Genomic DNA, 22,051 nt, shown 5'->3' with positions numbered 1-22,051 from the left:
AATGGATAGACAGAGGAGAGAACAGGAGAAACAGCCAATAGCCTCCCTCTGTATGGTTCCAGAATGATGATGTCATGATACGGTGCCTTCTGACCATAGAACGTCTTTCTCCAGCTCTCATGTCCTGCTTGGTGTCACAGGGATGGAGTCGGATCGTTTTGGGGTTCCTAGGGCCTCGGGGGGCACCTTGTGGAACGACACTGGATCTCTCCGTCACCGGATCCTTACGCCCTCTAACCCTTGACCTCTAACCCCTAGTCCCTCCCAGAGAGGCCTGGTGGGGGGAAGAGACGTTGTTGTGAAGTTGCTGATTGCAGATGGCTCTGTGTGTTGCAGCTCTAACAGAGAGGCCTGGTGGGGGGAAGAGACGTTGTTGTGAAGTTGCTGATTGCAGATGGCTCTGTGTGTTGCAGCTCTAACAGAGAGCCTCTGTTTTAAGGCTGTTGTGTCGCTCCGCTTTGTAGCCTGAGTTCCAGTCTGGTTTTGTGCTGTCATCAACTCCTTGTCACAAACTCAATGTCACGTTTGTCTCGTCCACGACAGCGATGTAGTTGGCATGGTAGCACAAACAGATCTGGGACCAGGCTATCTACTTTGTGAGTAGAAGTTGTCATTTCCCCCCCCCCCTTGGTTGCTAAGGAGAATGGTTCTACATCCTCTCTGGTGTTCAACATTCCTCTTCCTGCATCTTGGAGGCTGAAGGATATACAAACTGTGTACTGTTTTTTTTTCCTTTTCAATATTCTTCCCAATATTAAGGTTTATTGTGGATTTAAAAAATAATAATTATAATGTCAACAGACTCCGGATCTCTACCAGACCAGTGAAGGGGTGTGTTTTACTGCTCGTTGTTAAACAGTTGATTGTTTATAACTTTTCAGTATTATCTTGTTATTCCATCAGACAGCTGTCAATCAGACAACAGTAATAATGACTTGGAGTTGGATGGTGACCAAGCACTTTGCTGGGAGTTCTGAAGCACCAGGGACCGTGTACATAAAGCAGGTCTCAGAATAGGGCTGCCGGTCTAGGATCAGGTGCCCTCTCTTATTCATTATAATCTAAAAGGCCAAACTGATCCTAAATCAGCACTCTTACTCTGACATTCTTTATGAATATGGTTCCAGAAATCCCATTGGTGGGGGGTCAAAAAACTTTAAACCCAACATCCTACTGTATTGAAGACAGACTATGCATTTTGTTACCATGATGATATATATCTCATGTACATTTGTAAACAGAGGAATGTAGAAGGAGTAGAACGGGCCTCCCTATTCATGTCAACGACGTCATAATGGGCAGACAGGCAGCCGTTCTAGTTCTATGTTTAGTAGTGGAATCCTGAGGCGTGTTGGGAGGGATCAGAGAGGTGGAAACAGAAATAGAATGACTAGAACAGTCTCGGAACCTTTAACCCTGGTAATTTGACTCATGGGTACTCTCACATTGGCCGCCAGTCCACCCATCATGCCATCATAATGGACCTGTTCTATGGATTGTTTTTGAATGAGCGGAACACGTTCATGTTCTTAATAAGTGTTCTGATGACCTCTCTCTCTCTGTGAGGTAATAAGTGTTCTGATGACCTCTCTCTCTCTCTCTCTCTGTGAGGTAATAAGTGTTCTGATGACCTCTCTCTCTCTCTCTCTCTGTGAGGTAATAAGTGTTCTGATGACCTCTCTCTCTCTCTCTCTCTCTCTGTGAGGTAATAAGTGTTCTGATGACCTCTCTCTCTCTCTCTCTCTCTGTGAGGTAATAAGTGTTCTGATGACCTCTCTCTCTCTCTCTCTCTCTCTGTGAGGTAATTATTGACCCATAATGGGTTTCTGATTGGAGATTGTTTATGAGAAGCGTTCCTCCTGGACTGGGCCTCTATAGATAAAGACCTGTTCTGTTTTGACCACTGAACATCATCTGCTTCAGTCATGTGTTTTTATGTTATTCTTTTGATCAGGACGGTTTCTGATTGGGATTTTACTGTGTCGTTGTTGTCTTTGTTGTTGTTGTCTTTGTTGTTGTTGTCTTTGTCATTGTTGTTGTTGGATGTATTCTCCAGTATCTGGACTATAGAAAGACAGCAGTATCTCAAGGGATTTGAACGCTGAATATATTGCCTTTTGTCTCACCACAGTGGTTGCTATTCTCTGCTTTTTTAATAAAGCCTAATAATGCCTTATTCAGCCTTATAGTGCCTTATTCAGCCTTATAGTGCCTTATTCAGCCTAATAATGCCTTATTCAGCCTTATAATGCCTTATTCAGCATAATAATGCCTTATTCAGCCTTATAGCACTTTATTCAGCCTAATAATAAAAACAGATTCTCACACAGACCGAGACACAAACAGATTCCTCTCTCCCCCCTCTCCCCTTCTCTCTCCCCCCTCTCCCCTTCTCTCTCCCCCCTCTCCCCTTCTCTCTCCCCTTCTCCATTAGTCCTCATCAGTAGGTCCCTCAGTAGAGACAGTCCTGTTATAGTGACTAAACCAGACAACTCCCCACACACAGTATTATCTCTGTAGTTAAATCAAGGCTACATTAAAACATGTATTAAAATCTGTGCAGACGCAGCAGAGATAAGAGTCTGACATCAGCAGGTGTGACATGGATCTCCTATCTCTCTCTGGCTCTGCTGCGGACTGGCTGTGTGTGTGTTGGGGTGTTGTCTAGGAATGTTTGACCCTTCACCTTTACCCTCTGAACCAGTTTATGAGTCAATGGCTACGCACCCAGATAACACATGTCTGATTCTCTTTCTGTGGCTCCCACCGACCCACCGACCCACCGCCCACCGACCCACCCACCGACCCACCCACCGACCACCGACCCACCGACCACCGACCCACCCACCGACCACCGACCCACCGACCACCCACCCACCGACCACCGACCCACCCACCGACCCACCCACCGACCACCGACCCACCGACCACCGACCACCCACCCACCGACCACCGACCCACCCACCGACCACCGACCCACCGACCGACCCACCGCCCACCCACCGACCCACCGACCCATTTGCATACTGACTTCAGTAGGCAAATGCTCAACTTCGATGGCCACTGGCACGCTTCACGGATTCATCCCGGTTTTAATTGTACTGGGCAGATGGCAGGCAGACCACATGTATGGCATCGTGTGGGCAAGCAAATTGCTGATGTCAACGTTGTGAAGAGAGTGCCCCTATGGTGGCGGTGGGGTTATGGTATGGGCAGGCATAAGCTACAGACAACAAACATAATTGCATTTTATCAATGGCAACTTGAATGCACCGAGACATCGTGACGAGATCCTGAGCCTCATTGTCGTGCCATTCATCCGCCGCCATCACCTCATGTTTCAGCATAATAATGCAAGGCCCCATGTCGCAAGGATCTGTACAACAATTCCTGGAAACTGAAAATGTCCCAATTCGTCCATGGCCTGCATACTCACCAGACATGTCACCCGTTGAGCATGTTTGGGATGCTCTGGATCGACATATATACGACAGAGTGTTCCAGTTCCCGCCGATATCCAGCAACTTCGCACAGCCATTGAAGAGGAGTGGGACAACATTCTACAGGCCACCAATCAACAGCCTGATCCACTCTATGAGAAGGTGTGTCGTTCTGCATGAGGCAAATGGTGGTCAGACGCCCCTACTTTAAAAAAAAAAAGGTATCTGTGACCAACAGATGCATATCTGTATTCCCAGCCATGTGAAATCCATAGATCAGGTCCTAATGCATTTATTTCAATTGACTGATTTCTTTTCATGAACTGTAAGTTGCGTGTTCCATTTTTATAATTTTGTTCCGTGTAATTTGACCAAATATCACCATGGTAACGAACGTATTTCAGTAAAACTGTAGTGACTTTCTCAAGAGAAGACAGGTGCAACGTTAATGTTTTTTAATCCAATTTACAACGTTAATCCCGATCGTACAAACCCGAGCCTAGATATCCAAAACAACTAACTCATTGAATTCAGACATTTTCAGGTCATTTTAATGAGAAAGTCACGTCTTTCAACTCAATACCACAGCTCATGTTACCAAGCTGGGAGGTAAAGTTATTAAAGTATTGAATGAGTATTGAGTATTGAGCTGGCTACTGTTTCCATTATTAGTATTGAGTATTGAGCTGGCTACTGTTTCCGTTATTAGTATTGAGTATTGAGTGTTGAGTATTGAGCTGGCTACTGTTTCCATTATTAGTATTGAGTATTGGGTGTTGAGTATTGAGCTGGCTACTGTTTCCATTATTAGTATTGAGTATTGGGTGTTGAGTATTGAGCTGGCTACTGTTTCCATTATTTGTATTGAGTATTGGGTGTTGAGTATTGAGCTGTGTATATGGGATGAAATCAAGGCATTAGAATGTACCAGAGCCCCCATCAGCCCAGAACTCCCTGGCTGGCTACTGTTTATATTAGGCTGGCTACTGTTTCTATTAGGCTGGCTACTGTTTATATTAGCCTGACTACTGTTTCTATTTGGCTGGCTACTGTTTCTGTTAGCCTGGCTACTGTTTCTATTAGGCTGGCTACTGTTTCTGTTAGCCTGGCTACTGTTTCTGTGTCTGTCTAGACTCAAGAGAAACACTCTTTAATCCGTGACCAACATACAGGAATATCGCCATCTACTGTCAGTGAATGTGTCATTACAGAGACAGGGGGGGAGTTAGCGAGAGAGAAAGGGAGAGAGGAGATGTGTCATTACAGAGACAGGGAGAGAGAGAGCGACAGAAAGGAGAGAGAAGATGTGTCAAATTCAATAACAGACTACACCAGTCGTTCTGAGTCAGTTAAAGTTGTTTTAATTCTGTTTTTAAAACATGGATTCCAGGCTCAATAATGTCACCACCACAGTTGAGAACAGACAGTATTATCATCTTAGTAAACCGTTGTTGTAGCCAGGTACATAAAAACAACCATCAAAAAAATGTAACAAGTCTACAGTACGGTTTTATAAAAAATAAAAATGCAATTCAAGACAGTCATTCAGCATTATTATAAAGAAAAACAGAAAACAAATGGTGCTCTTACCATAATAATAATAATTATTACCCTACAAAAAGAGCTAGCTATAGTTTGTTTTTTTATGATTCATTTTTTTTTTTAGAAGACAGACAAATTAAAACGTGTGATATGAAGAATTGTTAGATTGTTACAAGTTTAAGAAAAGGCCATTGGTATCTTTAGTTTCCAACAGTATATATATATATATATATATATATATTATTTTTTTCGGTCCTCTCCCGTCGTGCAAAACGCCGTAGTATAGGTAGCGTTGTCATGGTGACGTGATAAACAGAACATTAAGAACGAGTGGAATCACGCCAGTTACGATTGTCTCGCTGGTCTTTCATTCACAGTAAATTAAATACACACACACACACACACACTGAGCTTGTCAGGGTAGGATGAAGTTGCTTCCTAGACACTGATCTAAGAATTTTTGTTTGTGTGTGTTCCGCCTAATGGTTAAGATTAGGATAATGGGAGAGTAAATTGATCCTAGATCTGTGGTTAAAGGCAACTTCTACCCGGAGCGAGTTAATCAAGATCGTTTGAACGATCATTCCTAAGGACTCTTTCTCCCATTAACTGGAAATCCCTCTAGTTAATACACTGCATTTCCCATGATGCAAATGCTAACCAGTGTCAAATTTACAGGAGTGAGGGTGTTATGGGTACTGTAGTTCTATGGTGTGTGTGAGACAGTTCACAGGACTATGGCTAGATATAAAGAATACTGTCGGTGTCTGCGATGTGTGTCTGCAATGTGTGGGTCTGCAATGTGTGTGTCTGCGATGTGTGGGTCTGCAATGTGTGGGTCTGCAATGTGTGGGTCTGCAATGTGTGGGTCTGCAATGTGTGGGTCTGCAATGTGTGGGTCTGCAATGTGTGTGTCTGCAATGTGTGGGTCTGCGATGTGTGGGTCTGCAATGTGTGGGTCTGCAATGTGTGGGTCTGCAATGTGTGGGTCTGCAATGTGTGGGTCTGCAATGTGTGGGTCTGCAATGTGTGGGTCTGCAATGTGTGGGTCTGCAATGTGTGGGTCTGCAATGTGTGGGTCTGCAATGTGTGGGTCTGCAATGTGTGGGTCTGCAATGTGTGTGTCTGCAATGTGTGTGTCTGCAATGTGTGTGTCTGCAATGTGTGGGTCTGCAATGTGTGTGTCTGCAATGTGTGTGTCTGCAATGTGTGTGTCTGCAATGTGTGTGTCTGCGATGTGTGTGTCTGCAATGTGTGGGTCTGCAATGAACGTTAGTGTGTGTGTGTTTCGTAGATGAAGATTGGATAATAATAATGACCCTTAATTTGCTGTCAACACAGACCACTGTACTGTACTGTACAGACAGACAGCACACACAGACCACTGTACTGTACGTACAGACAGCACACACAGGAGAGAAGAGAGCAATACCAAGACTACACTGGACGAGCCATCACACACAAGAGTGATGAGAGAGATTACAGCTAGACTATTATCATCATACACTTCACGGCACATAGTAGCGAGAGAGAGAACGACTGGCAGACCCATAGAGTTAGATAGAGTACCTAGTAAAGTAAGAGTGAACTTTAGAGTCCTCTATCTTACTCTATGGTCGGCCCCTAGAGATAAACTACTGGCAGCCTCATAGAGCTAGATAGAGTACCTAGTAAAGTAAGAGTGAACTTTAGAGTCCTCTATTTTACTCTATGGTCGGCCCCTAGAGATAAACTACTGGCAGCCCCATAGAGTTAGATAGAGTACCTAGTAAGGTAAGAGGGTCTTTAGAGAGTCCTCTGTCTAACTATGGTTGGCCCCTAGAGATAAACTACTGGCAGCCCCATAGAGTTAGATAGAGTACCTAGTAAAGTATCTTACTCTATGGTTGGCCCCTAACCTAGGTTAAGGAGAGGTTTCCTTTCACTTCACCGTGAAACGGAACAAGTCGCGAGATCAGGCATATTCCACGAGGCTCTAAGCGTTCCCACAACGCACACACGTTACGTCAACGTGTGGGTGTTCTTCTTTTCCGTCTCCCATAGTTACCGCGAAGATCGTTTGTGCTTCTGAGAAGAAGAAGAAGAAGAAGAAAAAACGTCCTGTTTTGAGAAAGGTCGTGACCTCTAACCTCATCATGACCTTTAGTCAGGTCGTTAAAGAAGATCCCTGTTTGACGAAATAATAAAAAATGAAGTAAACGTTTATTTATGTAAAGAGAAAGTTGGTCACAGCACCCCAATTCTTCATTATCAAGTTACATTTTTTTAAACTAAATTAAAAACACATTTTGTTTTAAATATCTTTCTCTGTCTTTCACCGTATGATCCAACATTATCCAGGATTTATTTTCCCTTTCTGAGAATTAAGGAACTAAAAAAAGGGATGACAGGATAAAGAGAGTTCAGCATCCCTCATTATTCAGTTATTTTGGCACAGGTGAGCTCTCCGATGTCCTTCAGTTTAGGAGAGGTCACATCCCTCATTATACAGAGTTATGAGCCCACAGGAGAGCTCTCCCATGTCCTTCAGTTTAGGAGAGGTCACATCCCTCATTATACAGAGTTGTTAAACCACAGGTGAGCTCTTCCATGTCCTTCAGTTTAGGAGAGTTCACATCCCTCATTATACAGAGTTATGAGCCCACAGGTGAGCTCTCCCATGTCCTTCAGTTTAGGAGAGTTCACATCCCTCATTATACAGAGTTATGAGCCTACAGGTGAGCTCTCACATGTCTTTCAGTTAAGGAGATGTCACACCCCTAATTATACAGAGTTATGAGCCCACAGGTGAGCTCTCCCATGTCCTTCAGTTTAGGAGAGGTCACATCCCTCATTATACAGAGTTGTTAACCCACAGGTGAGCTCTCCCATGTCCTTCAGTTTAGGAGAGTTCACATCCCTCATTATACAGAGTTATGAGCCCACAGGTGAGCTCTCCCATGTCCTTCAGTTTAGGAGAGTTCACATCCCTCATTATACAGAGTTGTTAACCCACAGGTGAGCTCTCCCATGTCCTTCAGTTTAGGAGAGTTCACATCCCTCATTATACAGAGTTATGAGCCCACAGGTGAGCTCTCCCATGTCCTTCAGTTTAGGAGAGGTCACATCCCTCATTATACAGAGTTGTTAACCCACAGGTGAGCTCTCCCATGTCCTTCAGTTTAGGAGAGTTCACATCCCTCATTATACAGAGTTGTTAACCCAGAGGTGAGCTCTCCCATATCCTTCAGTTTAGGAGAGTTCACATCCCTCATTATACAGAGTTATGAGCCCACAGGTGAGCTCTCCCATATCCTTTCGTCTTTTCATTGAGTCCCAGAGTTAGTTTGGGAACGCAAACTCTTTCTCTGGGAATCTGGAATCGGAATCTGATTTCAGAATGTTTGGAATTCCACCATGTTCCGTTCGGTCCTTGACTCATATTTACATGCGCGTTAGACGCACGCAAACACACACAGAACACATGAACACACTCAAGAGAGAGCTCACGATTTCAAGTTGTAGTCATACATGTAGTTAGTTAACGTGGCTCTTAACACAGGCTAAATGCTAACACGTCACTGCTGTACAGTGGTGGCTAAATCTATCTACAGAGAGTGGTTACTCCACAACATGGCTTTCTGATTCAGCTTCAGGCCACATGGTCCGTCTGCACAACAGCCCTTTTGCAGTGAAGTTTAAAACTCCAGATGTTACAGGAATGTTGGAGTGTTTTGCAGAGTGCAAGGGGCCGTTTTGCAGTCAGATTCTGTGTCCTAGTGGCTTGGTAGATTAGATGGCAGGAGGGTTGTTTACAGAGGCAGGTAGAGTAGAGAGAGGTACACACACGTACAGGCCTCTGTGTGTGTGTGTGTGTGTGTGTGTGTGTGTGTGTGTGTGTGTGTGTGTGTGTGTGTGTGAGAGAGTGTGTGTGTGTGTGTGTGAGTGAGAGAGAGTGTGTGAGAGTGTGTGGCCTAGAATGAGATACAGCCTCAGTCCTTGGAAACACACACTCTAAATACCACCATGTTTCAGTTGAGTCTTCCTCCAGAATGTAACTCATACTATTTCACTATTTACAGTTCTATACAGGATGTTTGTGTGTGTGGCTCACACCTGCAGTGACCACCAGAGGGCAGTATACTTAATAAACAGGCTCATACCGGCAGTGACCACCAGAGGGCAGTATACTTAATAAACAGGCTCATACCGGCAGTCACCACCAGAGGGCAGTATACTTAATAAACAGGCTCATACCGGCAGTCACCACCAGAGGGCCGTTTACTTGGTAAAGAGGTGGAGGATCCAGCTTGAGATGGTGTAGAGCTGAGTGGGACTGTGGGACGGTTGTAGGGAAGATGGAGCTGAGGTGGTGGTGGGGGGAGATCTACAAGGTTCATGGTGATCTTCTGGAGTCTGTAGGTAGGTTGGTGTTGGTTGGCTGATTGGTTGAGGTTCTGTTCTGGTGAGCTGGGCTGGGCTGGGTGGTCCGTTGGTTGGCTCTGGTTTTCAACCCACTGTGGTCTGTTCAGGTGAATCTGAGAAGCATTATTTTAGTGGTTCCTATGGGCTGAGGAGGTGGTTGTGATTCTTAGTGGTTCTGGTTCTATACGTGGACTACTGTGTCAACAGGTTCTAAGGAGTTGGTGGTTCTACTGGGTTGTGGTTCTTTAGTGGAATGAAAAATTGGTCCTGGTTTGTTCCCGTTCTTTTGTGGTTGATGAGTTCTGTCTAGAAGATTCTGGTAGGTTATAATAGGTTCTAGTAGGTTTTGGTAGGGTCTGGGAGGTTCTAGTGGACAGATGACTGTGGTCTGGCGAGGGGATGTGGTCGGCTGGCTGGGTCCAACTGGTCATTGGGGACTGACCGTCGGTTCTGGTCCGGTCCACTGGTGGCCAGATACTTGGCCCTCATACTCGAGGTGTACTGGAGAGAAAGAGAGAGAGAGCGGTAGGGGAGAAAGACAGAGGGGGAAGAGAGAGAGGGAGGGAGGGGAAGAGAGAGAGGGAGGGAGGGGAAGAGAGAGAGGGAGGGAGGGGAAGAGAGAGAGAGAGAGGGAGGGGAAGAGAGAGAGAGAGAGGGAGGGGAAGAGAGAGCGAGAGAGGGAGGGGAAGAGACAGAGGGAGGGGAAGAGAGGGAGGGGGAGGGGGGAGAGAAACAGGGGAAGAGAGAGAGAGTGGTAGGGGGAGAGAGAGAGGAGGGAGGGGAAGAGAGAGAGGGAGGGGAAGAGAGAGAGAAACATAGGGGGAGGGGAAGAGAGAGAGAGTGGTAGGGGGAGAGAGAGAGGGAGGGAGGGGAAGAGAGAGAGGCAGGGGAAGAGAGAGAGAAACATAGGGGGAGGGGAAGAGAGAGAGAGTGGTAGGGGGAGAGAGAGAGAAACATAGGGGGAGGGGAAGAGAGAGAGAGTGGTAGGGGGAGAGAGAGAGAAACATAGGGGGAGGGGAAGAGAGAGAGAGTGGTAGGGGGAGAGAGAGAGAAACATAGGGGGAGGGGAAGAGAGAGAGAGTGGTAGGGGGATAGAGAGAGAAACATAGGGGGAGGGGAAGAGAGAGAGAGTGGTAGGGGGAGAGAGAGAGAAACATAGGGGGAGGGGAAGAGAGAGATAGTGGTAGGGGGAGAGAGAGAGAAACATAGGGGGAGGGGAAGAGAGAGAGTGGTAGGGGGAGAGAGAGAGAAACATAGGGGGAGGGGAAGAGAGAGAGAGTGGTAGGGGGAGAGAGAGATAAACATAGAGGGAAGAGAGAGAGAGGGAGAGAGAGAGAGAGAAACAGAGGGAAGAGAGAGGTAGGGAGAGAGAGAAAAACATAGGGGGAGGGGAAGAGAGAGAGAGTGGTAGGGGGAGAGAGAGAGAAACATAGGGGGAGGGGAAGAGAGAGAGAGTGGTAGGGGGAGAGAGAGAGAAACATAGGGGGAGGGGAAGAGAGAGAGAGTGGTAGGGGGAGAGAGAGAAACATAGGGGGAGGGGAAGAGAGAGAGAGTGGTAGGGGGAGAGAGAGAGAAACATAGGGGGAGGGGAAGAGAGAGAGAGTGGTAGGGGGAGAGAGAGAGAAACATAGGGGGAGGGGAAGAGAGAGAGAGTGGTAGGGGGAGAGAGAGAGAAACATAGGGGAAGAGAGAGATAGTGGTAGGGGGAGAGAGAGAGAAACATAGGGGGAGGGGAAGAGAGAGATAGTGGTAGGGGGAGAGAGAGAGAAACATAGGGGGAGGGGAAGAGAGAGAGAGTGGTAGGGGGAGAGAGAGAGAAACATAGAGGGAAGAGAGAGAGAGGGAGAGAGAGAGAGAAACAGAGGGAAGAGAGAGGTAGGGAGAGAGAGAAAAACATAGGGGGAGGGGAAGAGAGAGAGAGTGGTAGGGGGAGAGAGAGAGAAACATAGGGGGAGGGGAAGAGAGAGAGAGTGGTAGGGGGAGAGAGAGAGAAACATAGGGGGAGGGGAAGAGAGAGAGAGTGGTAGGGGGAGAGAGAGAAACATAGGGGGAGGGGAAGAGAGAGAGAGTGGTAGGGGGAGAGAGAGAGAAACATAGGGGGAGGGGAAGAGAGAGAGAGTGGTAGGGGGAGAGAGAGAGAAACATAGGGGGAGGGGAAGAGAGAGAGAGTGGTAGGGGGAGAGAGAGAGAAACATAGGGGGAGGGGAAGAGAGAGAGAGTGGTAGGGGGAGAGAGAGAGAAACATAGGGGGAGGGGAAGAGAGAGATAGTGGTAGGGGGAGAGAGAGAGAAACATAGGGGGAGGGGAAGAGAGAGAGAGAGAGTGGTAGGGGGAGAGAGAGAGAAACATAGGGGGGGGGGGAAGAGAGAGAGAGTGGTAGGGGGAGAGAGAGAGAAACAGAGGGAAGAGAGAGAGAGGGAGAGAGAGAGACAGAAACAGAGGGAAGAGAGAGGTAGGGAGAGAGAGAAAAACATAGGGGGAGGGGAAGAGAGAGAGAGTGGTAGGGGGAGAGAGAGAGAAACATAGGGGGAGGGGAAGAGAGAGAGAGTGGTAGGGGGAGAGAGAGAGAAACAGAGGGAAGAGAGAGAGAGAGAAAACAGAGGGAAGAGAGAGGTAGGGAGAGAGAGAGAAACAGAGGTAGGGAGAGAGAGATAAACAGAGGGAAGAGAGAGAGAGGTAGGGAGAGAGAGAGAGAGAGAGAAACAGAGGGAAGAGAGAGGTAGGGAGAGAGAGAGAGAGAAACAGAGGGAAGAGAGAGGTAGGGAGAGAGAGAGGGAGGGGAAGAGAGAGAGGGAGGGGAGGAGAGAGAGAGAGGTAGGGAGAGAGAGAGAAACAGAGGGAAGAGAGAGAGAGGTAGGGAGAGAGAGAGAAACAGAGGGAAGAGAGAGAGAGGTAGGGAGAGAGAGAAAAAGAAAGAAAAGAAAATAACAAAAAAGAAATATTGTGTAGCCATCAACACTGCCCAAATCTGAAGGGTATGTATACTAGTGTCCTTCAAAAGGGGAAGTGAGTAGGGAAGGGTATGTATACTAGTGTCCTTCAAAAGGGGGAGGGAGTAGGGAAGGGTATGTATACTAGTGTCCTTCAAAAGGGGGAGGGAGTAGAGAAGGGTATGTATACTAGTGTCCTTCAAAAGGGGGAGGGAGTAGGGAAGGGTATGTATACTAGTGTCCTTCAAAAGGGGAAGTGAGTAGAGAAGGGTATGTATACTAGTGTCCTTCAAAAGGGGAAGTGAGTAGGGAAGGGTATGTATACTAGTGTCCTTCAAAAGGGGGAGGGAGTAGGGAAGGGTATGTATACTAGTGTCCTTCAAAAGGGGGAGGGAGTAGAGAAGGGTATGTATACTAGTGTCCTTCAAAAGGGGGAGGGAGTAGGGAAGGGTATGTATACTAGTGTCCTTCAAAAGGGGAAGTGAGTAGAGAAGGGTATGTATACTAGTGTCCTTCAAAAGGGGGAGGGAGTAGGGAAGGGTATGTATACTAGTGTACTTCAAAAGGGGAAGTGAGTAGGGAAGGGTATGTATACTAGTGTCCTTCAAAAGGGGAAGTGAGTAGGGAAGGGTATGTATACTAGTGTCCTTCAAAAGGGGAAGGGAGTAGGGAAGGGTATGTATACTAGTGTACTTCAAAAGGGGGAGGGAGTAGAGAAGGGTATGTATACTAGTGTCCTTCAAAAGGGGGAGGGAGTAGGGAAGGGTATGTATACTAGTGTCCTTCAAAAGGGGGAGGGAGTAGAGAAGGGTATGTATACTAGTGTACTTCAAAAGGGGGAGGGAGTAGGGAAGGGTATGTATACTAGTGTACTTCAAAAGGGGGAGGGAGTAGGGAAGGGTATGTATACTAGTGTACTTCAAAAGGGGGAGGGAGTAGGGAAGGGTATGTATACTAGTGTACTTCAAAAGGGGGAGGGAGTAGGGAAGGGTATGTATACTAGTGTCCTTCAAAAGGGGGAGGGAGTAGAGAAGGGTATGTATACTAGTGTACTCCAAAAGGGGGAGGGAGTAGGGAAGGGTATGTATACTAGTGTCCTTCAAAAGGGGGAGGGAGTAGGGAAGGGTATGTATACTAGTGTCCTTCAAAAGGGGGAGGGAGTAGAGAAGGGTATGTATACTAGTGTACTTCAAAAGGGGGAGGGAGTAGAGAAGGGTATGTATACTAGTGTCCTTCAAAAGGGGGAGGGAGTAGAGAAGGGTATGTATACTAGTGTCCTTCAAAAGGGGGAGGGAGTAGAGAAGGGTATGTATACTAGTGTACTTCAAAAGGGGAAGTGAGTAGGGAAGGGTATGTATACTAGTGTACTTCAAAAGGGGGAGGGAGTAGGGAAGGGTATGTATACTAGTGTACTTCAAAAGGGGGAGGGAGTAGAGAAGGGTATGTATACTAGTGTCCTTCAAAAAGGGGGAGGGAGTAGAGAAGGGTATGTATACTAGTGTCCTTCAAAAGGGGGAGGGAGTAGAGAAGGGTATGTATACTAGTGTACTTCAAAAGGGGGAGTGAGTAGGGAAGGGTATGTATACTAGTGTCCTTCAAAAGGGGGAGGGAGTAGAGAAGGGTATGTAGAGATATGCTGCTTACAAGTGTCCAGAGACAGAGAGAGACAGAGAGTAGAGGACAGGGTGAGGCGGTTGGTAGAGGGAAACACTATGGGAAACAAGCAACACACACACTTCACTAGTCATTTGGACAGCCTGAGGTAGTGGATTAAAAACAACAATTATCACTACAGAGATGGATTAGGATTAGGATTATAGTCCTGCAGGGTTTTTGACAGGCGTTAGCACTCAACTCTAGATGATTATTATTAGACAGGAAATAGTATCAAATATTGAATTGATCAATTGTATTAGTGCTCTAATTCTGATGTAGAAAGTTAGGTTAGCCTGATATTAGTCAGTGGTCTTAGTGAGGGAGTACTGTAGCGCTGGGTTTCCCAGTTTCCCCATCTCTAATGTGGAAACTAGTGCTTGGTGAGCCATGAGGCACAAAATGGCCGCCGTGCATCACCAAACCGAGGCGGTGTCTACTGCTAGACGGTGGTGGTGGATGACATGACGTCATAGAGTTGGATAGAGGGCACATATTTGCTTCTAAACCAGCCTTTGTGTGACCTCTATCCACCTCTATGGGTGGTTTTCAGCAGTTGGCCCTGTGAATCAGGAATGTAATTCATTCCTCTGATTCTGTTTGTCGAAATGCTTCTGAAACGGAAGCAAACGGAACGAAACTGGGAGGGGACCTACCTGAATTTGTCCCGATAGAAACTCACATTTTTTTTGCTGCTTTGCTTCCGTTCGGTTCATAAAATGGTAAACGTTTTTCCATAATGAACACACCCCAGCTGAAGAACTAGTAGTGATGTTTAGTGATGACAGGGGAACAGATACATAGGTAACATGCATCTAGAGGACGTGTACACACAGACACACTATGGGGACAGGACTAAAGGAGCGTTGGCTGTGGTTTACTAGGGGGGGGGGGACACGAATTAAGGACGGACATGGACAGGAAGTCACTCCGGGTGACTTCAAGGTAAAACGCCTTCGGAAACAACCAGCTTTAACCAATGGCTGTACTGGAAAGACTGTATCGCCCGTCCACAGACTCAAGAGATACAACGTTAAAAAGAAGAAGAAGGGAAAACCCAGCGTCAGACACCAAGAGTCTCAAAAGAAAGAGCACATGGCAACACCCATTTGTTTTCCTATAAAGAGGTATGAAGACATAAGAGAGAGCTCTTCAAGGGTTAACTGGGCCAAACCCAGCCTCTATACTTCCTTATTGAGACCTGAGGATGCAGCGATGAAGTCTGGTTCAAGGAGAGGTACAAGAGGTCAAGTCTCGTACCACCAAATGGTTAGCACCACTGGCCCAGTCTTCTACCACCAAATGGTTAGCACCACTGGCCCAGTCTTGTACCACCAAATGGTTAGCACCACTGGCCCAGTCTTGTACTACCAAATGGTTAGCACCACTGGCCCAGTCTTGTACCACCAAATGGTTAGCACCACTGGCCCAGTCTTGTACTACCAAATGGTTAGCACCACTGGCCCAGTCTTGTACCACCAAATGGTTAGCACCACTGGCCCAGTCTTGTACCACCAAATGGTTAGCACCACTGGCCCAGTCTTGTACCACCAAATGGTTGGCACCACTGGCCCAGTCTTCTACTACCAAATGGTTAGCACCACTGGCCCAGTCTTCTACCACCAAATGGTTAGCACCACTGGCCCAGTCTTGTACCACCAAATGGTTAGCACCACTGGCCCAGTCTTCTACTACCAAATGGTTAGCACCACTGGCCCAGTCTTCTACTACCAAATGGTTAGCACCACTGGCCCAGTCTCGTACCACCAAATGGTTAGCATCACTGGCCCAGTCTTGTACTACCAAATGGTTAGCACCACTGGCCCAGTCTCGTACCACCAAATGGTTAGCACCACTGGCCCAGTCTTCTACTACCAAATGGCACCCTATTCCCTATATAGTGCACTACTTTAGACTAGAGCCCTATGGCACCCTATTCCCTATATAGTGCACTGCTTTTGACTAGGGCCCATAGGGAATAGGGTTCCATTTGACATGCAAAATAGACTAACCAGAGTTTACATCAGAATTAGAGACTGACAAAATGTCTTTTTTTTCCCATCTGTGATCTGTCAGACTAAACACCTGTTTTGAATACAATCTATTCCATTTAAAAAGCCAGGCTGCCAAAATGACCTTTGCGATGGTATTTCCACACTCGAAAGTAAAACACCTTCAGGGTTCGGAGGGGGCATAACTGTAGTAGAGTGTGTACTAGAAAGTGTGCACTTACAAAAGGGTGGAGGGGATAGTGTGTACTAGAAAGTGTGCACTTACAGAGGGTGGAGGGGATTCCCTGCCAATCAGAGGCGTGTTCTCACACCTGGGGGTCTGAAAGTTTGCGTTCTGGGTCCTGCGTCACAAACGAGAGGTTACTGAGGTCACGTCCTGGTTACTGAGGTCACTTCCTGGTTATTGTTGTCACTTCCTGGTTACTGAGGTCACTTCCTGGTTATTGTTGTCACTTCCTGGTTACTGTTGTCACTTCCTGCACTTACAGTCCTCCCTACAACAACTAGATTGCGTCCCAATGACGTCCCAATGATCCCAATGAAGCAATTTAATGTTTTTTTGTAATATTAATTTTATAACATTTAAGGTTAAAATGTAATATTCAGTATATATTTTGAGATCTGGCCAGGTGTCCACGTACCCCACTTTGAGAAGTGTGCACCTCCAAGTGTGCACTTGTTCACTTCCCTTCATGTATATGACTGGAATACGGAAACTCCATCTAGTATTCTAGTATCCATGCCAACATCAATCAAATGCTTTTTACAATGGTGGGGAGTGGTGAATGAGTGCGCACTTCAAGAGGAAGGAGAGATCATTGGGACTTAGCCTCAGACCCTCAGTATGTGGTCGGCGTCCACAACAACAGCGCCTTGTCTGCTATATTATTGTCCTAGCGCTAGATGCTTAAAGGGTTGGGCCGGTAACCAAAAGGTTGATGTGCCCTTGAGCAAAGCACTTAACCCTAATTTGCTCCTGGGGTGCCATACTACCATGGCCGACCGTGTAAAACAACACATTTCCCTGCACCTATCCGGTGCACGTGATAATCTTTTAAAAATTTTTATACATAATGTATTGTTTTGTATGTAGTTGTATCAGTGGTATACTTAATGGAATACATTAATGCATAACTTCAACTTATGTTGACTAGTTGAAAGGTATGTAGGCCTGTTACTTGACTAGTTGAAAGGTATGTAGGCCTGTTACTTGACTAGTTGAAAAGGTATGCAGGCCTATTACTTGACTAGTTGAAAGGTATGCAGGCCTATTACGGTGACTAGTTGAAAAGGTATGCAGGCCTATTACTTGACTAGTTGAAAAGGTATGCAGGCCTATTACGTTGACTAGTTGAAAAGGTATGCAGGCCTATTACGTTGACTAGTTGAAAGGTATGTAGGCCTGTTACTTGACTAGTTGAAAAGGTATGCAGGCCTGTTACTTGACTAGTTGAAAAGGTATGCAGGCCTGTTACTTGACTAGTTGAAAAGGTATGCAGGCCTATTACTTGACTAGTTGAAAAGGTATGCAGGCCTGTTACTTGACTAGTTAAAAGGTATGTAGGCCTATTACTTGACTAGTTGAAAGGTATGCAGGCCTATTACGGTGACTAGTTGAAAGGTATGCAGGCCTATTACGTTGACTAGTTGAAAGATATGCAGGCCTATTACGTTGACTAGTTGAAAAGGTATGCAGGCCTATTACGTTGACTAGTTGAAAAGGTATGCAGGCCTATTACGTTGACTAGTTGAAAGATATGCAGGCCTATTACGTTGACTAGTTGAAAGATATGCAGGCCTATTACGTTGACTAGTTGAAAAGGTATGCAGGCCTATTACGTTGACTAGTTGAAAGATATGCAGGCCTATTACGTTGACTAGTTGAAAAGGTATGCAGGCCTATTACGTTGACTAGTTGAAAGGTATGCAGGCCTATTACGTTGACTAGTTGAAAGATATGCAGGCCTATTACGTTGACTAGTTGAAAAGGTATGCAGGCCTATTACGTTGACTAGTTGAAAAGGTATGCAGGCCTATTACGTTGACTAGTTGAAAGGTATGCAGGCCTATTACGTTGACTAGTTGAAAGATATGCAGGCCTATTACGTTGACTAGTTGAAAAGGTATGCAGGCCTATTACGTTGACTAGTTGAAAGATATGCAGGCCTATTACGTTGACTAGTTGAAAGATATGTAGGCCTATTACGTTGACTAGTTGAAAAGGTATGCAGGCCTATTACGTTGACTAGTTGAAAGATATGTAGGCCTATTACGTTGACTAGTTGAAAGGTATGCAGGCCTATTACGTTGACTAGTTGAAAGATATGCAGGCCTATTACGTTGACTAGTTGAAAGGTATGCAGGCCTATTACGTTGACTAGTTGAAAGGTATGCAGGCCTATTACTTGACTAGTTGAAAGGTATGCAGGCCTATTACGTTGACTGAAGTGGACGAGGAGGAGAAACATGTACTGCAGTCATCATGTGTGTAGATGAAGGGTGTAAAACCTTGTAAGGCCACAGCGTTCAACCATGCAGATTGATATGTGTTTCACCTTATGGAAACACCACTGGGTATCATCATGCTGACCATGATCTGTAACATGGTCCTTATCAGTGACACGAAGACATAGGGACTCTTTACTGAATAAAACAAACTTAGGCTACTTTATATACGTTTGTGAGTGTATCTGTCTTCAATGTGGCAGCCTGGTGGTTAAATATTACAATAGTATCAACGTTTGTCTGAGTCCATGCAGGCTCAAATGATCAGTGACTGGCAGGCAATGGGTTCCCGCTAGCGGCTAGCAGGCTAACTCACACCCTTTAGCTGTAGCTTTATGGTAGGCCGATACCAGTCAATGGCAATTGCGTGGCTAATTGGTAGCAGGCGATGGCTAACTTGTATGGCAGGCAGGCAATGTGTAAAAGCTAACTCCGATATGGCTAGCAGGCTTACTCACATGTAGCCTAATGTATATCACTGAGCAGGCAGTGTAGCTTCATTTGGGTAACTGATAGCTAACTAATAGCAGGCAGTGTTTTGTTTATGCTAGCAGGCTAACTCACTCACTAGCTAGCGATAATGTATGGCAGGCAATGGCGATCGCGTGGCTAACTTGAGCTTGTACAGCAGGCAGTGTGTCGATTCTGCTAGCGGTGCTAACTGACATGTGGCTAGCAGGCTAACTCACTCGCTAGCTACAATAATGTATGGCAGGCAATGGAGATCGCGTGGCTAGCTTGTGTAGCAGGCAGTGTGTTGTTTCAGCTAGCGGCTACCGGTGGGGTGCTAACTCACATGTACTCAGTGACAGGGGCATTGCTGACAGTGTGGGCCGTAGCAGGGATGCTAGCTTCGCTGCCGTAGCTGCTACCACAGCTGTAGAGGCTGGGCATGTGCACGCGGTACAGGTTATCATGAGGACCCGCCCCCCGATTGCCTTGGGCAGCAGACTCGTCTTCTCCATCCTCATCATCCGTCCTTCATTGGCCAGGGCCAAGGGGAGGGGCCAGGGCCAAGGGGAGGGGCCGGGGGAGGGGAGGGGAGGGGCCGGGCGAGGGGAAGGAGGGGTGAGGGGAGACAGACAGTGAGAGTGAGAACAGAGGAGAGAGGAGCTGACAGAGGGTCAACTCAGACTCCTAGGACCCTTGAAGGAGGATAATACACCCCTCAACCCACAGATCTAGGATCAGCTTCCCCTCCCACAAACCTGACCTTTTACCATTAAATGAGGAAAATTAAAAACTGACCCAAGATCAGGGACTAGGGGCCAAGTCCACACTAAACCACCTAATTCCCTTGTACTGGTATTGGTGCAACGGAGAGATGCCAGGCAAGAATAACCCCAAAACACCCCCACCACCATCAACCCCCAGGCACCACCCCACCACAAAGCACAGGTGCACACGAGGTTCACAGAACACTGTCTAGGGGTCAAAGATCAGAAGTCAGAAGTCAGGAGTCAAGACTTGTTCCATTTCAGCCAATTGTAGAAGGAACCAGAGATATCGTGCAGTTTTCAGCATCCTCCTCACCGTCATCAGTAGCAGCTCTGTCTCAGCAGCAGAGGGATACAGCAAGAGGACAGGAGAGAAGCGTAGAGCTTATTTACAAAGGAATCATCGGAATCGATTCCCCTGAACGGCAGGCAATGACTGACTCCCCATAATGAGCATTCATTTCAAACCATTTGATTAATTCATTTCAAGCCATTTGATTCATTCCTTTTCAAGCCATTTGATTCATTCCTTTTCAAGCCATTTGATTCATTCCTTTTCAAGCCATTTGATTCATTAATTTCAAGCACACTTCAGGAGGAAGTGGGGAGGCAGGTAGCCTAGTGGTTAGAGCGTTGGGCCAGTAAAGCGAAAGGTTGCTGGATCGAATCCCCGAGCTGACAAGGTCTGTTGTTCTGCCCCTGAACAAGGCAGTGTTCCTAGACCATCGTTGTAAATAAGAATTTGTTCTTAACTGACTTGCCTAGTTAAATAAAGGTTAAATTAAAAAAAGCAATTTGATTAATTTATTTCAAGCCATTTGATTCATTCATTTCAGGTTACTTGATTCATGCATCTGAAATCTTGAGTGCACCATAAAATTTTTAAGTCATACAAAATGTCACAAAGAAAACTAAAATTAGGTCAAAATGGCCGCTGCTGGTGAACCATTTTCTGCTGTGACATACAATGATAAACTAAAAATTAAAAAACAATCGTCAGCGAAAAATAATGAAATAATCAGATAGGACGTGTGCTTATTGGGAAGGTAGCGGAGTGCAGGTCAACTACACAGGGTATAAAACATGTTTGTAGAACTTTAGATCGGTCCGTAGATTGCACGGGCAGTGAAGAGACAAGCACTGGTTCGCCTGAGAGGCTTCAACTGTTATCTCTTCACACCACCAGGGGGCAGCAGTGCTATTTCAGAATAGGTTCTAATGCTGCCACACTCGCATATAAAGCTGCCCAAAACTCATCCACACACACAGAGCACAAAAGCAGGACTGTCCTTACACGAAGCACTCTGCCAAGGCCTCTCTTCTCGATGATAGAAACACAGGAGGAAGTCGACGAGGGACACACAGAATCTCTGTCGCTACAGAGATGTCAATTGAGAAGTCCAATGTATTTAGTACAAAATATATTACGCCATGGGCCAAAACCGTCAATGACCCTTATTAATCTATATATGATACGATCCGTGTTCCCATCAACTGTTACTGAGGATTCCATCGTCCCATTCCGAGTCACAGGTTTGTACAAATCAGAACATTGGTAGGAGAAAGGAGGACGAGGAAGAGGAGAAGAAACAGAAGGAGGGATGAGGGGGGACAGAAAATAATGGTGTTGACCCAATTAGAAGATGTGAAATCAAACTGAGAGACGGGCGCATTCAGACAGACAGACAGACGAGAGAGTCTGATAGACAGACAGATGCACTATACTAAACATGAAGGCTGTGTACAGTAGTAGTAGTAGTAGTAGTAGTAGTAGCAGCAGTAGTATTAGGAGTAGTAGTAGTAGCAGCAGTAGTATTAGTAGTAGTAGTATTAGTAGCAGTAGCAGTAGTAGTAAGATCTGATCAATGTCTTAGCAGGGAATAGGCCAGATGTGTGTGTTAAGGTGTTGTATGTGTTCAGGTGTGTGTTAAGGTGTTGTATGTGTTCAGGTGTGTGTTAAGGTGCTGTATGTGTTCAGGTGTGTGTTAAGGTGCTGTATGTGTTCAGGTGTGTGTTAAGGTGTTGTATGTGTTCAGGTGTGTGTTAAGGTGCTGTATGTGTTCAGGTGTGTGTTAAGGTGTTGTATGTGTGCAGGTGTGTGTTAAGGTGTTGTATGTGTTCAGGTGTGTGTTAAGGTGTTGTATGTGTTCAGGTGTGTGTTAAGGTGTTGTATGTGTTCAGGTGTGTGTTAAGGTGCTGTATGTGTTCAGGTGTGTGTTAAGGTGCTGTATGTGTTCAGGTGTGTGTTCCGGTGTGCTAACTCTTGCTCTGCCAGGTGTGTGTTCAGGTGTTTGTGTTGTGGGTGTTCAGGTGTGTGTTCCGGTGTGTTACCTCTTGCTCTGCCAGGT

The 22,051-nt window shown here is 46.1% G+C and overlaps 1 protein-coding gene and 1 long non-coding RNA gene across 2 annotated transcripts in view; both read right to left on the bottom strand.

Annotated features, from left to right (window-relative positions):
• Positions 1 to 4,778: 4,778 nt before the first annotated feature.
• Positions 4,779 to 7,066, bottom strand: LOC139395864 (uncharacterized). The gene is made up of 2 exons (XR_011630639.1): positions 6,845 to 7,066; positions 4,779 to 6,747 (listed from the first exon to the last, which is right to left on the bottom strand). It is a non-coding gene; the product is annotated as an uncharacterized lncRNA (long non-coding RNA).
• A 2,269-nt stretch (positions 7,067 to 9,335) lies between these two features.
• LOC139395862 (protein tweety homolog 3-like) overlaps positions 9,336 to 22,051 on the bottom strand; it is a gene marked incomplete at its 5' end in the record, with an annotated part of 12,836 nt that continues 120 nt past the window's right edge. The window contains 4 exons of the mRNA XM_071143172.1: positions 9,336 to 9,887; positions 16,247 to 16,322; positions 19,283 to 19,465; positions 22,035 to 22,051. The exon at positions 22,035 to 22,051 is cut by the window's right edge and continues 120 nt beyond it. Coding sequence (XP_070999273.1) covers positions 9,753 to 9,887; positions 16,247 to 16,322; positions 19,283 to 19,465; positions 22,035 to 22,051 — 411 coding nt within the window. The remainder of the gene's footprint in view (positions 9,888 to 16,246; positions 16,323 to 19,282; positions 19,466 to 22,034) is intronic.

Source organism: Oncorhynchus clarkii, unplaced genomic scaffold, assembly GCF_045791955.1.
Source record: "Oncorhynchus clarkii lewisi isolate Uvic-CL-2024 unplaced genomic scaffold, UVic_Ocla_1.0 unplaced_contig_1546_pilon_pilon, whole genome shotgun sequence".
Lineage (NCBI taxonomy): Eukaryota > Metazoa > Chordata > Actinopteri > Salmoniformes > Salmonidae > Oncorhynchus > Oncorhynchus clarkii.
Note: the sequence above shows the minus strand (reverse complement) of the source record. Positions and strands in the feature narration are given on the sequence as shown.